The sequence below is a fragment of the Chenopodium quinoa genome, unplaced genomic scaffold (assembly GCF_001683475.1).
Source record: "Chenopodium quinoa cultivar QQ74 unplaced genomic scaffold, ASM168347v1, whole genome shotgun sequence".
NCBI classification, from domain to species: domain Eukaryota; kingdom Viridiplantae; phylum Streptophyta; class Magnoliopsida; order Caryophyllales; family Amaranthaceae; genus Chenopodium; species Chenopodium quinoa.
This window is the reverse complement of record NW_018745190.1, coordinates 149,514-167,285: the sequence shown is the minus strand read 5'-3', so window position 1 is coordinate 167,285 and position 17,772 is coordinate 149,514. Positions and strand designations below refer to the sequence as shown.

General features: G+C 37.6%; 1 protein-coding gene across 1 annotated transcript; it reads right to left on the bottom strand.

The window, feature by feature from the left end:
- Positions 1 to 724: 724 nt before the first annotated feature.
- Positions 725 to 2,759, bottom strand: LOC110710933 (glutamic acid-rich protein-like). The gene is made up of 3 exons (XM_021889268.1): positions 2,304 to 2,759; positions 906 to 1,103; positions 725 to 739 (listed from the first exon to the last, which is right to left on the bottom strand). Exons 1-3 carry the CDS (start codon positions 2,757 to 2,759, stop codon positions 725 to 727), a joined length of 669 nt encoding a protein of 222 aa, XP_021744960.1.
- Between the last annotated feature and the right edge of the window lie 15,013 nt (positions 2,760 to 17,772).

The window sequence follows — 17,772 nt, the reverse complement described above, 5'->3', positions numbered from 1 at the left end:
TTGTAACTGAAATTTCATATGTCCGTTACGAATAACCCCTTATTCGTAACTAACATTTCAAATGTCCGTTACGAATAACCCCGACATTTGAAATGTTAGTTACGAATAAGGGGTTATTCGTAACGGACATATGAAATGTTCGTTACGAATAATGAGTTATTCGTAACGGACATTTGAAATGTCCGTTACGAATAATGAGTTATTCGTAACGGACAGTGCCCGTTACGAATAACAATGGCCATCCGTAACGGCCGCATACGTAACGGACGCTGCCCGTTACGGATGGCCCCTTTTTGCCCGTTACGGATGATGTTTTTTCCACTAGTGTATCTTAAAGCAGTGAGTGATAGAAAATCCTCCATATCTTGATGTTTCATTCTGAATTATCACTACAACCTTCTCTCTCTCTATCTCAAAACCTTTTTTTTCTCCTAAATTATCACTACATCCTTCCCTTTCTTTTTCTCACAACCTCTTTTTCCTCCTTTTTACATTTCTTTCTCTCTACATGTCTAAATTATACATTTCTTTCTCTTTGGATCTCAAAATAACTCCTAATTGTGGACAGAAAGACAAATATAACAATATAGGTTGTGAAAATTGGACAAAAGAAATATTTGATTAATAGTATAGAAGCCAGAATCTATTGCCAACATTGAACTCGTGCTAATATAAAAAATCTCAAATAAAACTACAAACAATAGAACTCAAATTCATGTAAGACTTAAGCTTTACCAAACTATATAAACAAAAATTCCAGAATCATAAAAAATCCAAAATTTATTAAATCATCAAATATAAACAAGTTCATCACTTCTGCCTAAAATATTAATACATCAGGAATCAGTACTTAATTGTAAATTTATATATAAAACAATAGGTTTCCGCTTCAAAAGCTCAATTACAGCACCTTCATCAACCTGAACATCGTACTCATCAATCACTGCATCAACTCCATCCTTAATTAAACATTGCACCATTTTTCCATCGTAAGTCTTTATCTTCAATTTGGCTTTGAACTTTGTATCATAAAGCCACAACACAACATCAGTCGTTTTCCCAAGTCTACAAAAATGCTCTCTAGCAAAATCTAAGGGAATATTCTGCATCGCGAAAACAACGTGTCAATGCAAAATAAAAATATGATTGATTAGAAAATAAGCAAACTACATTTAAAATACAATAGTTCAAACAACTCATACAATAATTCCATTTGAATGGTAGCACTCAGAAAATACAAAATAAAAATATGCTCCTTCACGGCTAGCTGACATACATTTTGCCCAAGCATTCCCCTCGATCATCGAAGATGACAAACCTTGAATCAGAGGCTTTCGCCCACACTTTTTAACCATCCTTACCAAAAAAAAAACCACAACACCAAAAAAAATATACAGAAAAACTCAATTTATATGCAGAATTTCAACTAACAAAAAAAAGACTCTAAACATGAGTCAAACATAAAATTAATTATAATAACATCTCCAACATAAATATTTGACTTTAGAGTTCATGCAACCTAATCACACTCATCTAAAGGCGTAAATGTAGAAGTTTTTGTTTCAGACTTTGTAAATTGACATGAAACTCAACCAAAAGACCTAAAATTTAGGAAAAGACCATTTTTTTTCATAGACTGACATTCTATACCCAGCAATAAGTTCCATAGATCCAGCATAAGAAGTCGGACAGGAACATACTACAAATATTAACTTTTCAAAGCCTTTATAACTTAGTTTCATTATAAGTATGTATAGCATTAGACAACCTTTGAATTGTGTCACCACCAACATTTCTACTCCAAGAGTTAAGAGGGATCAAATAGTCTAAGATTATTAAAGCTTATGCCACTCCGCCTCAATAGTTAAGTTAGACCTCATTTTCGATTCCCTCGACACTCACATTAGTGTTTCCAATATAGCTAATTACAACATAAATTCGCTTTAAGTACAAAATGATCCCAATGAGCCACACAAGTTCAAAACAACAAAAATTTTGGAAGAAAATAACAGCATTCCATGACAAAACCAATAACATATCTCAATATTCTATCACAGCACACAATGTTGCAAAAGACACAAATATTATTTTCTTAAAAAAGGAACAGAACAAAACAAAACTTTAAAAACAATAAACTGAATATTAACCATATTTCATTAATTTCAAATTTCCAATTACAACCTAATAAAGCTATATAGATTTACATCTAATATACTAAAAAGTTGCTAACAACTACAAAGTAATGCAAAAGACTATAATCTACACTTCACAAGCTTGCAAAAAAAAAAAAAAAAAAAAAAAACCCGCTTAAACAAACTACTACCCGAACTACTAGGGCGAGGGGAACTTGATGCCTCCGAATCTACATCAGAATCCCCGAGAGAGTAATGATATATGTTACCTCCAAATTCATCCTCGGAATCTACATTAAACTCCCCGGGATCCACTTCTTGTCCCTCATCAACATCCCCTGCCTCTTCTTCAAACACTTCCCCCTGCACCTGCTCCTCTTGAGGCTCACCCTCCTCATCTTCTTCTTCCTCATCTTGCGCCTCATCCTCATCTCTTTCCTCTTCTTCCTCCTCATCTTCTTCCTGTTTCTCTTCTACTTCAGGCTGCACTTCCTCATGAACCACTGGTGGTTCCTGATGAACCACCAAAGCAGCCTGATCAACACCTTCCCCTTGCACCTCCTCAGCAACTCGACAAGGGACCTCTGCAATAAAATGAACATCCTCATCATCCGAGGAAATCTCCATGTCAACAACCCTACCCTCGATATTACACCACACCAGATGTCTCTCCTACAACAGCCACAGACCTAGACGCCTTTGACTTAGAACCAACTTCCGCCTCACCATCACTACCACTAACAATTTCTATAACACCAACACAGTCACTATCAACCCTAACCCTCTTATGCCCTGATCTTTTTTTTTTTCAAAATCCTTAAATTGAGACATCTCAGCCTCCAACTCAGCCAACTCCCACCGTAAAACATCACATCTCCGATCAGCCTCTGTACAAACATGCAAATTCATGGCTAAGGAATCTTCGAGTTCATCTTTACTCCTTGCAAACGACTTGAAATACGAATTCTCATGTTCGCTTGATAGGTTGTTGATATGTCTATTTTATATAGTATTTTACCCCCGTCCCTTGGTCATAATTAGTAGTGTTTTTGGCTCTTTAGAGCCACTTTTATTACTACTTGGTGTTTACTAGTGTTTTCGTAGATTTGGTTGACTTTTGCAGGGATTTATGCTTTTGGAGTATTTTCCCGAGATATTTTGGAGCAATCACGAACATTGGAGAAGCACGACCAGATTTTATAGCCCAGGGCCGGTTAGAGCAATCGAACTGGTGATTAAGGGCTCGGTATAGGTGATACCGGGGCATTTGGACCAAGTATTCAAGACCGGAAGAGGAAACCTAGATTGGCCCGAAGAATTGGGGCCCAATCGTAGTCCAAATAGTGGCCCAAGTGAGCCGCCCGGCCAAAGAGGCTGGCGCCCGGAGGCGCGCCCGGCCGGGCGGGAGAAGCTATGGGTGGCGCCCGGTGACGCGCCCAACCGGGCGCGAGATTAGTATTATGAGCAAAAAGGCGCGCCCAATCGGGCGGTGCCTCGCCCGATCGGGCGCGTGTATTTATTAGTTGACGATTAGCGTCGTTTTAGTTTGTTTTAGTTTAGGATTTGTACGGAGTATAAATACTCCTCCGTAATACGATTTTAGGATCTATCTCTTTCCTTCTCTTTTTCTTTTACTCTTTCCTTACTCTCTTAATTGTTCTCTTAGATTTCTTTCTCCTAAACCTTTGCTCTTAATCTACTCTTAATTCCAGATTTATTTTGGTAACGATTTCTCTTCTCTTAATCTTAGTTGTTTATTTTATTCCTTTCATCATGACTTATTTTATTACTTTGATTAGTTTAGTTTTTACTATGTGTGAGTAGTTTTATTTCTAGGGTTGATGGGGATCCATAAATAATATGAAGGGGTAATTTATTGTTATTGATTGTCAATGCTAGATTAATTTCCTATTGATGGATTTAATGCTCTGTGACTAGATTAGGCCTATCTTTTATGCATGAGTTTGACAACATTGAGTCGAGATTCGAGAGATGAGATTTAATACCAGTAAATTAATTGTGTGATTGTAATACGTAGCGAAGGCCCTTTACAATTTGGTTAATTGATGCATTGATGATTGACTATTATTGATTATTGATATTGCGTGATAATTTCTTATTGAGTTGTTTTAACGTTTTACAATTGCGGCTTGTAAAAGTATAGCTTTATTAAATTGATGAATCGAGCAGATGTTAATTTGATATTAAAGGCTATTTTCAATAAGAACTTAGATCTAGTAAATTGCGAGAGCCTGTTAGATCTATGTTGATTAATAAATTCCGAGAGCCTGTTAATCATGTTATTTATGCAATGTCAATGATTGATTACTATGTTTTACCCTGGAGTATTATTTATTGGTGAACCTATGCCCTAGATCCTTTTATATATTGTTTTCTCCCTTTTCTTAATCTCCGTAGTTTAGTTTCACATCCAAACTTACATATTGGTTACTTTATAATTTAGATTACTTTATTTAATTAGGAATAGAAAGACTCGTTTCTATGTTGATTCAACCCTACTTCCCTATCTACATTAGTTAGAGGATTTAGGAATTACTTTTGATTAGGGGATACGACTTTACCTTGTCAAAATTTGGCGCCGTTGCCGGGAGACGGTTTTATTTTTATTTCTGATTAATTTTGTAGTCTAGGTTATTTCCCTTTTTATCTCAAAGAGCGTTAGTTCTCTGAGACAAATCTCATATTTGCTTCTAGTTTTTGTTTATGCCCAGGTGTTCCAGATCAGGTTACATCCCATTCGATCCTGAGATCGAACATTCCTTCCATCGACAGAAAAATCTTTACAAGCAAATCCTGGCGGATTCTGGTGATAATAACAATAATCACCGAGATCCTCCTACTGGTTCTAGCGATTCAGAGGTATCATCAGACGCAGAATCAGAGATGACGGCTCCAAAGAAGCTTAGTGATTATTCATAACCAAAGCTTATGGATTTTCCACATCTCACCCCTACTCCGGCTCTTAATGGGGTTCAATTTGAAATTAAACCTCAATTTATAACGATGATAGAGAGGAAGCAATTCAGTGGAGCCAAGGGTGAAGACCCGAATCTTCACATTGCCGACTATTGTCAATATTGCAACACCATCAGGCAAGCCGGGGTCACTCAAGACCAAATCAGGGAGATTCTCTTTCCCTTCTCTTTAACTGGAAAAGCTAAATTGTGGTTTAATGATTTAAATAGAACTACACTTGGTATAACTGACTGGGAAACTCTTGTTTTGAATTTCTATAACAAGTATTATCCTGTAGAGAGAACAACAGTACTACGGAGTGCGATCCAGAACTTTTCCCAAGAAGCCGATGAATCTTTATATGAGGCTTGGGAGAGGTTCAAGGATTTACAAAGAGATTGCCCCCACCATAATTTAGCACAATGGCAGTTAATCCAAGCCTTTTATAATGGCCTTGGAAATTCTTCTCGAACAATTTTAGACTCTGCAGCTAGTGGGAGATTTATGAATCTTGATGTTGAAGATGCAGGTCAGGTTATTGAAGACATGGCGATACACAATTCCCAATATGGGAATCCTAGGGGATTTGCGAACAAGGGGAAGCATAGTGTAGACTCTGTATCCTTTTTGCAAGCTCAACTAACCTCTATTTGCCAAAAATTAGATAATCTGAGCACTGCTAATGTAGCTAATGTTTCTGCGATTAATAATAATTCTAATGAGGCTTTCTGTGAAAATTGTGGTATTGTAGGTCATTGGGAGCAAGATTGCAGGAGTTCCGTGGAGCAAGTCAATGCCTTCCAAGCTTATAGGCATAATAACCCATACTCTAACACTTATAATCCTGGGTATTGGAATCATCCGTACCTTTCCTACCGGAGCACTAATGTTCAAAACCCACCACCACAGGAACCACAGGCGCCACAGCAACAGCAGCAGAAATATTATCATCCAAATGCTAGCCAGAAGAACCAACCACAACAACCCTCCTCATCTTCTGACCCTTCTCTGGTGGAAATTAGAGCAATGTTGGCTAATATGCAAAAGCACATTGAGAGCAGAGATGCGACAATTGATCAAATTCTAGCGCATAATAAAATTGTAGATAATCATATTGCACAACTCTCCGCTACCCTACAAGCCCGCCAACAGGGAGCTCTGTCGGCACAGCCGACTAGGCCTACGGATCAAGTATTTGCAATTACTCTAAGGAGTGGTTCAAACTACGAAGGGCCCTCTATGCCCGGAGTTGATGAACCTGTTTTGTTAAATAATGCTAATCTTAATTCCGTTAAACCAAACAATGTAGTTGATAGCCCTGCAAGGCTAAAAGATAATACTAACATATCTAATTCTACATTGCAGGATACAACTCCAGAGAAGGTGGCTACTCCAGACAAGAGTAATAATGCTCCAAAGCCAATTATCAAACTTCCATTCCCCAATCGTCAATTGAAGACAAACTTGGATAAGCAGTTTGGTAAGTTCCTGGAGGTGGTAAAAGATTTGAAGGTAATAGTTCCCTTTACTGAATTGATCACACAAATCCCCTCGTATGCAAAATTTATGAAAGAAATATTGACGAGAAAAAGGTCTATTAGTGAGGTAGAGACGGTAGCTTTCACTGCAGAATGTAGTGTCGTACTTCAAAATAAGTCTCCACCTAAATTAAAAGATCCGGGTAGTTTTTCTATCCCTTGTCATATTGGAAATCTCTTGATTGATAATGCATTATGTGATTTGGGTGCTAGTGTTAGCGTCATACCATTATCTGTGTGTTCTAAGTTGAATATGGGTAAATTAAAAGCTACCAATATAACTCTACAAATGACCGATCGTTCTTTCAAATACCCCTTAGGTGTTTTAGAGGATGTCCCCGTTAGAGTAGGTAAATTTTATATACCTGTAGATTTTGTTGTTCTTGATATGGCTGAGGATATGCAAACCCCAATTATTTTGGGTAGACCATTCCTTAACACTGCAGGAGCAGTCATAGATGTAAGAAGTGGTAAGTTAACATTATCAGTATGGGATGATAAAGTTGTTTTTAATCTGAATAATGCCCCTAAAAGCTCCATGACTGAGGAGAAATGTTTCAGTGTAAATGTGGTTGAAAATTATTCTAACAAGCCCCAAACTCTTGAAAAAGATCCCTGGGAGGCGGTATCTTGTGTTGCATCCTTTTCAGATGAGATAGACAAATGGCAGAAGGAAGTCGATGCAATAGAAAGAGCACTCTACAATGTTGGTCTTGGTTTTGAGGTTGAAAAGGTGGAACCGATCAAGCAAGTTGTGCGATTTGAGCCTACGGTAAGTGTTCCGCCAGATCGAGTTGCAAGTGTTGCATGCAAGGAAAATTTGAAGCAATCCTCGATCAATGAAGGATCTTTAGTGCATAGCATGGTAGATCCACCATTCCAAGTCAAGGAGGATCCACCGGATAAGGTGATTTGGCGTCCCACAGGGTATGTCAGGAAGCCACATCGCAGCCTAAACACCGCTAGACCGGGTGAAAAACCACCCGACCAAGCGTTAGGCCAAGGGTCCTAGTTATTGTACTTGGTAAGAAGGTCGTGCGGGACCTAGATAAACCAGCGCTTTGCGGGAGGCAACCCGTATTTTTAATGCTTTTTAGACTAGTTTTTCTTTCCTTTTTCTTATGAGAGGAGAGATGAGGGAATTTAACGAGTTTTATGAGTGTTTGTACAGGTTTGAAGGAAAAGAGTTAGCCAAATTTTGGAGAAAAGAAGAAAAATATTATTTTGCCGATTTAGTCTCGAGCCCGACCGGGCGAAGCTAGCCCGACCGGGCGCGAGACCAAGGGTCTAAAAATTAAGTATTTTCGCCCGATCGGGCTAAGCTCGCCCGACCGGGCGCGAAACTCGTCGTATACGGACTTAATTATCCGCCCAATCGGGTGACTCTCGCCCGACCAGGCGCGAGAAGAGGCAAAAATTTGAACATTAGATCGCCTGACCGGGCGCGTGAGTTGGACAAAATCGGACCGATAGATCGCCCGATCGGGCGAAAGGCGCCCGACCGGGCGCGAGAGCTTAGCAAAATTTAAATATCAGATCGCCCGACCAGGCGACCGACCGCCCGACCGGGCGCGAGCGGCGTCCGCCCCCTTCTTCTTCTTTCTTTTCTTCTTTCTTCCTCCATTTCTTCTTTCCTCCATTACTTTCTCTCTCTAAAACTAGAATTCTCTCTACCTTCTCTCTAAGATTTCTCCTCCAATTCTCACCCAAATTCCAAACTCTTAACATATTTGTGATCCTATCTTCATCCTCTACATTCCCATATAAAATTTTTTCAGATTTAATTCAATAAATTCTCAAACCCATTTCCTAACATGGCTTCAAAGAGGGCTAGGTCCATTTTTGGAAGGAGCTCCAATTCGAGGGAGGAATACGACCCGGACTTGCAACTCCCGTACTGGCCGACGATCCGGATTGTGAGCCGAGAGCAAAAGGAACGGCTAGAGCACTTAATCGGTCGTGAGGTAATTCTCGGTGGTTACACCACCCTACCCTAGAATCATTTGGTTTGTATGATTTTGTAAAACTATTTTTGAATGACATTGGCATGAGAAAATTTGTTGATATGCACTATCCTACTTTCCGAGAACTTACTTGTGAATTCCTATCCACTTTCCATGTTGTTAGTAGTAGGAATGGGCCAAATATATTTTTCAGGTTAAACAATAGAAATATTAGTTTAACTTTTGTAGAATTTTGTAAAATTTTTGAATTAAATTCTGAATTATCTCATCAGTGGCATGCGGACTATAAAATGGGTGACATATATAATGCTTTGACTGGTTTGCCTACCCCCGACCCCCAACATGCTAGTACCAAACCTATTCACTACCCTGTCCCAAAAATCTGGCAAAGATTTGCGGGTTTGTGTTTTTAGGTAGGGCCGAGTCCCATAACGCTCAATCAAACGAACTAGCTGCCATAGGACACTATGTGTACGGGTACGGGAAATTGAACATAGGCAAGTTTATAGTTCACCATTTGAGTAGGCATGCCACGGCCAGCACCACATCCAAGACCCCTATCCGTTTAGGTGGCCTTATCACTCGAATAGCAGTGAAAAAGGCCGGTTTTGTAGTGGACAGACCCCACCAGCTGACTAACTGTGGATCAGATACCTATATGACTGCTAGGTATTTTGAGGAGTTGGGGTGGGTTAGATCGGATAGCGAGCAGACACCATTTTGGTGTATTCGGACTCGGAGCGAGCAACCTTTGCCCATTTTTCCCCTACCCAGTCCTGACTTGACCGCCTTTCCCCCAGGGCAACCTTCTTACACTTATGATGTTTTGGTTGCCAACGCTAGGGGGCAGGCACCACCACCACCACCACCACCACCCCAGCCTCAGCCCGAGGTGGCTTTCTCTCCACCTCGTATGTCCCACTCCGTCCCTCATGTTGACTCTGACCCAATTTGGGATCTTCAGAGTATAGGTCAGGCCTTAGGACGTATCGAGCATTCCCATACTGAACTTAGGAGGATGGTAGGCTCCTTAGACCAGAGGTTAGGGTACCTAGAGCGGAACCAGGGTAGAGCTCTCTACCCTATGTACGATGATTACGCTCGTCGGGGCAACATTCCCGACGACGCTATTCACCCTGACTGGTTTCAGCCTCCACCCCAGGGATACGATAGGGATCCCACTGCCCGTGGTATTTACACTGACTATTCTTCTTTCTTCGGGTACGGCTAGGATATTCCTTTCGGGGGACCGGCGGGGGGGGGGAGTTTTCACGCTGATTATTTTGGTGGTAGCTCTTCTGGTGCAGGTGGTGCAGGTGGCAGTGGAGGTGCGGGTTTCGGCTCAATGGATGAGGATGATCAGGACTAGCTATGTCGGGCTAGTTTCCCGAGCCAATGAGGACATTGTCTGATTCTGGCTTGGGGGAGATTTTGGTTTTGGTATATTTCTTTTTCTCTTTTCTTTTATTTTTGGTGTGTTTTCTTAGGTTAGATTTCCTGCTTTCTAGGTTAGTTTTATAGCTTTCTTATTTATGAAAAATACAAAAAAATTCACAAATAAAAAAATTCAAAAATATGTTCCAATGAATTGTAAATTATGCTTCCCTGTGCCCCTTACTTGAGAAAAATTATTTTGATTCCTGGTATTTGATGATAATCATTGATAGGCGGTCGCACACCTAACAAAAATAATACCTAACTAGACCTCCTAATTATGTAGTAGGGTAAGTCAGGGTCGATCCCACAGAGACTATGGTTCACCTAAACTATCTAGACTCAAGTTATTACTAAGCAAGTAACAAATTCAAAGATGAAGAGTATTAACTACTAACTACGGAATATTAAGAAAATAAATTAACACGAAGATTAATATAAACTAAAACACCTAGAATTAGGAATCCCCACTAATATAGATCAATACGTCAAAATAATCCCTTTCCCACAATCAAATCAAAGATATTCCACAGGACGGGTGCTCCCTACAACAAATACTAAGAGTTTCTTTCGATCAACTAATAGCTTCCCTAATATGCAATCATACCTATTTTCATGGAGTCATACATATTAAAGACATTAAGAACAGCATCCCAAAAGTTCTAGCAAGAATAATTAGCTATTTTCATGCATAAAGATTCTTACTTTTAATTAGGGTTCTAAAATCGATTAAGAATCAACTTTCATTGTAAACCTAATCACATTCAATAATACTATTTCTAGTTAATCATTGATGATAAAACCAACCCTAATAAAGAGGAATTATAAATTAAAATAAATATGGGATTGAGAATCAAACAACGTATTAATCCATATTAGGGTTCAACCTAACTCTTGAATTATAAAACTACTCACACATGTTGATTAAATAAACGAAATAATTAACGAAAGAAAACATAATGACAATAATAATAATAAGAAGAAAGAAAGAGAAGAAGAAATACTTGAATTAATGGAGAACTTGAATTAATCTTCAATGGAACAAAGTTGGAAGAACAAGAAGAAAAACCAACGTATAAATTGGAATAATTGTGATGATAAAAGTCTCTCCTTTATATCTTGTTATTAGTCTATATATATCCTAGGAATTTTAGTGGGCTTAGGACTCTAAATTAACATAATTAAGGTCCTAAAACGCAGCAATTAGGAGCCACCACGGGTAGGCTGTGGAGAGCTGTGTTCGACCACAGGCAGGCCGTGGAGAAGGCTGCCGTAGCTGCTCTTTGCCATATGAAAACGAGTTGGCCACAGGATGGCCATGGAGAGAGTTGTACGCCCACAGGCAAGCCGTGGAGGTGGCTGCCATGTCCATTATTGTATGTAAATTTCTCCCTTTAACAAGTCGAATCACGATCAAAGCAAACCTCTAGCAAATCTAGCCCAATTCCTACAAAAATCAAAATAAAACAAACCAAGGAGAACAATATCGAAATATAAAGAATAATAGCTCTAAAAGATTAAAATTATGTAGAAAACATGATAAAAACCCGCAAATATAACATATAAAATGAATATATAAACGTGTTATCAATCATTGTGGATTAGTTGATCATGATTTGATGTTTGATTGCCTTGAAACCTTAGCTTGCGTCAATTTTGTCCAACTACTTGTGAATATAGTGCTTGACTAGTTGATTTGGTAAGGAATGTGTGATAGTTTCATAGTTCCTGGTATGTCATTGAATTTGAGTATTGATTTGCAACTATAAGTAATGTTTATATGATTCATTATTATGCACATTGTGGAGGACGAAGGCATTTGTTCTTTTAGGTAGCCTCCAGATATTGTAGATACATTTGTTCCCTTCTTGCTACCCATGTTGTTTCCTTGACTTTTTGTTGTTTATTAGCCATATTACAAGCCTATTTTGCCCCATTGGTTACTAGTCTCAAGTTTGGCTTGGGGGAGCTATTAGTGAGTGAGGTGAGGGAGTTTGTAGTGTGCTTATTATTTGCACAACTTGGGTGGGCTTTTGAGAAGTTGTTTTGTTGTTATTCATGTTTATTTTTAACGAGTTTTTAAGAGTTATATTTTCTTGAAAAAATAAAGTATGATGTTATGAAAAAAAAGAGAAGTTCAAGAAAAAAAAAATGTAAAAAATAAGTGAACTTCAAAAGAAAAGAAAAAAAAATGTTCAAATGTTTTAGTTGGAGGTTGATCAAAAGAAAAATAATAGAGCTTCAATGAAAAAAAATATTCAAGTTTGGAAAATAAAGTTTGTTTATTCACTCTACTTCTTCATTATTATATCTTATGAGTGAAATTGTAAGAGTTGGGTTTATTTATTATGATTGGAGTATATTTGGTTGATATTAGAGTTGGTTATGTAGGAGATGTTGATCATTATTTATTTTGATCATGGGCTTTATTAGGATTTGCTCCCTTAAGCATAGCTTTTCTCTCACTTGTTCCCAAATGATTCTTACCCTTTACCCTAGCCTTACATTACAAGTTTTAAAGACCTTCCGACCTTTGTGCATAGAATTGTATGAATGTGAAAGTGTTATTTGTCAATGAAAAATATGATTTGACATATTTCGAGTCGACTAGTAGGAGTGATCGTTCATTATTTTATACACACGAGAGTATGAGTTGGGAGGGCATTGTTCACATAAAGGGGTTGGATGGAGAGCGATCGAGTACATCTTTTACTCGCCACAAAAATGAGAGTTGAGTGTATGAGCACTAGTCTTGAATTCTATATGCTCTTGTGGTTTGCTTTATTTGACAATTGTTAGGGAAGATTGGTAATTAGATGGATTTGATTGGTTGACTTTGAAGCATGTTTATTTGATTTACCCTGGATCGTTTGTGCTTGATTTTTACTTTTTGGGGTGAAGTATATTTATTGATTCATTGATGAGATCTTTGATTAGGGACAAGCAAAGGTTTGGCTTGGGGGAGTTTGATGTGTCTATTTTATATAGTATTTTACCCCCGTCCCTTGGTCATAATTAGTAGTGTTTTTGGCTCTTTAGAGCCACTTTTATTACTAATTGGTGTTTTCTAGTGTTTTCATAGATTTGGTTGACTTTTGCAGAGATTTATGCTTTTGGAGTATTTTCCCGAGATATTTTAGAGCAATCAAGAATATTGGAGAAGTACGACCAGATTTTATAGCCCAGGGCCGGTTAGAGCCATCGAACCGGTGATTAAGGGCTCGTATAGGTGATACCGGGGCATTTGGACCAAGTATTCAAGACCGGAAGAGGAAACCCAGATTGGCCCGAAGAATTGGGGCCCAATCGTAGTCAAAATAGTGGCCCAAGTGAGCCGCCCGGCCAAAGAGGCTGGCGCCCGGAGGCGCGCCCGGCCGGGCGCGAGATTAGTATTATGAGCAAAAAGGCGCGCCCGATCGGGCGCGTGTATTTATTAGTTGACGATTAGCGTCGTTTTAGTTTGTTTTAGTTTAGGATTTGTACGGAGTATAAATACTCCTCAGTAATACGGTTTTAGGATCTATCTCTTTCCTTCTCTTTTTCTTTTACTCTTTCCTTACTCTCTTAATTATTTTCTTAGATTTATTTCTCCTAAACCTTTGCTCTTAATCTACTCTTAATTCCAGATTTATTTTGGTAACGATTTCTCTTCTCTTAATCTTAGTTGTTTATTTTATTCCTTTTATCATGACTTATTTTATTAGTTTGATTAGTTTAGTTTTTACTATGTGTGAGTAGTTTTATTTCTAGGGTTGATGGGGATCCATGAATAATATGAAGGGGTAATTGTAGACACCCATTTGTGTCTCCCCAAAACCAAACCCAGTGATGAGTGTCTTTCACGTCGAATCATAATCGAATGAAACGAAAGTGTGGAAAGGTTTGGTGTTGCGGAAAGTTTTATTTTCTTTTCTTTTCTTTTCTCTTCTCTCTGTTTTTGAAAACTTTATTTTAAGAAATCAGTCAATCCAGTTTGGTTGGTCCATGATATGGGTCCAATAGTGGTGTAGTTGGATGGGGCTTGCAAAGACCTTTCCAACGATATATTATAAGCCCAATTCCGATGAATATTGAGGAAGTTATGGCCAATTTACTAAACTGGGCCCGGTTTGAGTTTTAAGTACGGCCCAATGATCTAGGGGAGGGCCTAATATGATTTATCATTCCTAATGTAATTAGGAATGGTTTTGGTCTTCTAGAACATTCTAGAAGGTTCTCATCATTCTTAATTTAATTAGGATTCTTTAGAGTTTTAATTAGATCAAATAGCATTTTCGACTGAAATTATATTATTTTATCTTCCAGTACGGGAATTTTATCAGAATTTCGAAAACGCGTTAAAAGCCGGTTTGGCGTCCAACCCTAGGCCTTGGCGCCTGGAACCAGGATTGGCGCCAGACGCCAGCCATTGGCGCCTGGCGCTAGCCACTGGTCCTGGCGCCAATGAGCCAGGGCTGGCGCCAAGGTGGTTCTGTGGTCTTCAGACTCTGTTTTGATAAATTATCTTTTTTGGCTGATTTTCTCTATAAATATTGTATCAAAAATTCCGTTTTCATTCACCAATTATCAACTATCTTCATCATTGATCAACTACATCTGTCATTCACCAATTCTCTTTAATCAATTCTCATCAATTCTCTTCATTCATCATCTTTCGTTCATCAATCATCAATAACATTGATTCTTTAGTATTCTTTTCTATTTTTGCTTTTTAACACAAAATTCCGCATTCGCAAGATCTAGAAACACCTAGCCATATTCGAAGTTGCCTTCGCCCTAGACGTGAAAGGTTTTTAATTTCTGAGGGTTTGGTCCCAAATCACTCTTTAAATTATTTAATTTAATTGCTTTGTTTATTATTTTCCTTGAAGTTATGTGTGTATTTTGTTATTAGAAAGAGGTACGAGGCATCTAAGTAAGTACTTTATTGATTTACTGATTTTATGATGTAGACATCATGTTTATTATGATATTCCTAGTATCATGTTTAGGGTATCTTTAATATTAAGCATGATTAAAAGTATGATGCTTCCTATATTCTCCCTAATATTTATGATTATTATTATTAATTATCATGATTATTTATTATGTTGCTTGACACATATTATATTTTATATTGTTATTGCTTGATCACCTTTTATTGCAGGTTAAAGGGAATTGGTATTTGCAATCACGCTTAATAAGATAATTAATAATCTTGTTAGGGCTAATTTGATTTAAATTCGAGTGATCACCAATAATAGATTTATTTGTGCATTAAATTCAACCAACATAGATTAAACAGGTTTAGGGTTAATTCTATTGATTGTATGTTAGTCAGAAAGCGCACATGAATACGATCAGAATAAAGTAGAGGCCTATTATTAGGGCAGGTTCAATCTCTTTTAGGTTGGATTTGTACCTTCATCCCCGGACCCTTATTTGGTTCATGACCTTATGGAGTTGGCGATCTCTTGGATCGTTAAGGGGTGTAACCTTCACCTCGTGAACGGTTTACAAGTTCCTTAAAAACTTGTTGGCGACTCTTTTGCTCTATCTTCTTCCCTTTTGGACGCCACCGTACTTTAGTGTATGATCACAGTGGGGTTCAAGCTAGTGGGATTTTAAAGGCTTGAAATTATTCCCTACAGTAATTTATTGTTGTTGATTGTCAATGCTAGATTAATTTCCTATTGATGGATTTAATGCTCTGTGACTAGATTAGGCCTATCTTTTATGCATGAGTTTGACAACATTGAGTCGAGATTCAAGAGATGAGATTTAATACCAGTAAATTAATTGTGTGATTGTAATACGTAGCGAAGGCCCTTTACAATCTGGTTAATTGATGCATTGATGATTGACTATTATTGATTATTGATATTGCGTGATAATTTCTTATTGAGTTGTTTTAACGTTTTACAATTGCGGCTTGTAAAAGTATAGCTTTATTAAATTGATGAATCGAGCAGATGTTAATTTGATATTAAAGGCTATTTTCAATAAGAACTTAGATCTAGTAAATTGCGAGAGCCTGTTAGATCTATGTTGATTAATAAATTCCGAGATCCTGTTAATCATGTTATTTATGCAATGTCAATGATTGATTACTATGTTTTACCCTGGAGTATTATTTATTGGTGAACCTATGCCCTAGATCCTTTTATATATTGTTTTCTCCCTTTTCTTAATCTCCGTAGTTTAGTTTCACATCCAAACTTACATATTGGTTACTTTATAATTTAGATTACTTTATTTAATTAGGAATAGAAAGACTCGTTTCTCTGTGGATTCGACCCTACTTCCTATCTACATTAGTTAGAGGATTTAGGAATTACTTTTGATTAGGGGATACGACTTTACCTTGTCAATTGTCGTACACCTGTCAAAACTAAATTCCTAACAAAACCAACTAACAATGTAGTAGGGTAAGAAGGGTCGAATCCACAGAAAGATGGTTATTCAATCTAACTTCTAAGGTATGGAGAAACTAAACTATGTCACGAAATTGGGATAGAAAAATAGTCTAAATTAAAATAGAAATAAAACAATTAATAAAAAGACCTAGGGTTATGGTTCACCGTGTTTATAGCTCTAAATCTATCAAATATCAATTACAATTCAATCAATCAATTACCTAGAGCAATTGCTAAGCCTACAATCGGGTCTTAACGCTCTCAATTCAACATATGCAGTACAGTCGCTAACATAATCAGAATTGCTAATTGTAGGGAAGCCTCTAAAAGTAAGATCTTTCGATTCAAACTCTTATTAACATGAATTAATCAAACAATTGATCAGGTTGCAAGATTAACAATAAAACACTATCAAATAGAGAAATTAATAATCAAAATATTAAAAACATCAATCAAGATTCATTGTATAAACATGGATTCCCAAACCCTAGAAATAAACTACTCTAGCATGAAATAAATAATTAAAACTAGATCTAAGAAATAAAACATAATTAAAAACAAGAAATATAAATAAAATACCTCAATGAATTGAAATAATAAACCCAAGAATCATCCATGGAAGAATCCATGGAGATGCCATGAGAAACTAGAGTTTCAGAGAAAACTAAAAAGAACGTAAAATAATAAAAGATATAAAGGGCATAAGGGAAAAATAATATCCCTTGAGTATTTATATTATCTTAAAACTAATCTAAAAATAATTATAGAAAAGAAATAAGAAAATAATAAATACATAAGTTACATTATTATTGGACCATAGACGAAGACGTGGCACGAAGATGATCGATGCAAGAGGGACGAGTGAAGACGTGACAGCGACAAAGCCTCGTGGCTGCTGTTCACTCGCCAAAACCTGCGGGCGCAGGTCAGCCCCGCGGCCTGGCAGTAGCGCTGGAAAGTTCGCGTGGTCGCGGGGTTTGGTCGCAGAGTACATAGCACGAATTAAAATGGCCATAACTTCTGTTCTAGAAGGTTTCTTAGGGCGTGTAACTGTCATTGGAAAGCTCTTCAAGTCTAGTCTTCAATGCAATTTGAATCACCTCAATCAAATCTGTAGAACTCAAGTTATGATCAAAAGAGTGACCAAAGGTCTGTTTTGCCACTTTGTAAAATATCGTTTAACTTCGTTTCTAACTCAAATTCATTTCCGAAAGATGCATAGAGACCCTTGTGAGTGCTATATTCTTTCCTCATGCATGTAAATCTAAAAATCAACATTCACGAACATGGTATTTTCTATTAATAAACTCGATTCATCGGCTTCCATCTAAAT

What these genes read in the sequence shown, in the direction of transcription:
- LOC110710933 (XM_021889268.1), bottom strand. Translation starts at nt 2,759, where the DNA reads ATGGAGATTTCCTCGGATGATGAGGATGTTCATTTTATTGCAGAGGTC. An exon ending in GTAGTAGTTTGTTTAAGCGG is followed by an intron (nt 1,104 to 2,303) that starts GTTTTTTTTTTT and finishes TTCGCGATGCAG; the next exon opens with AATATTCCCTTAGATTTTGC.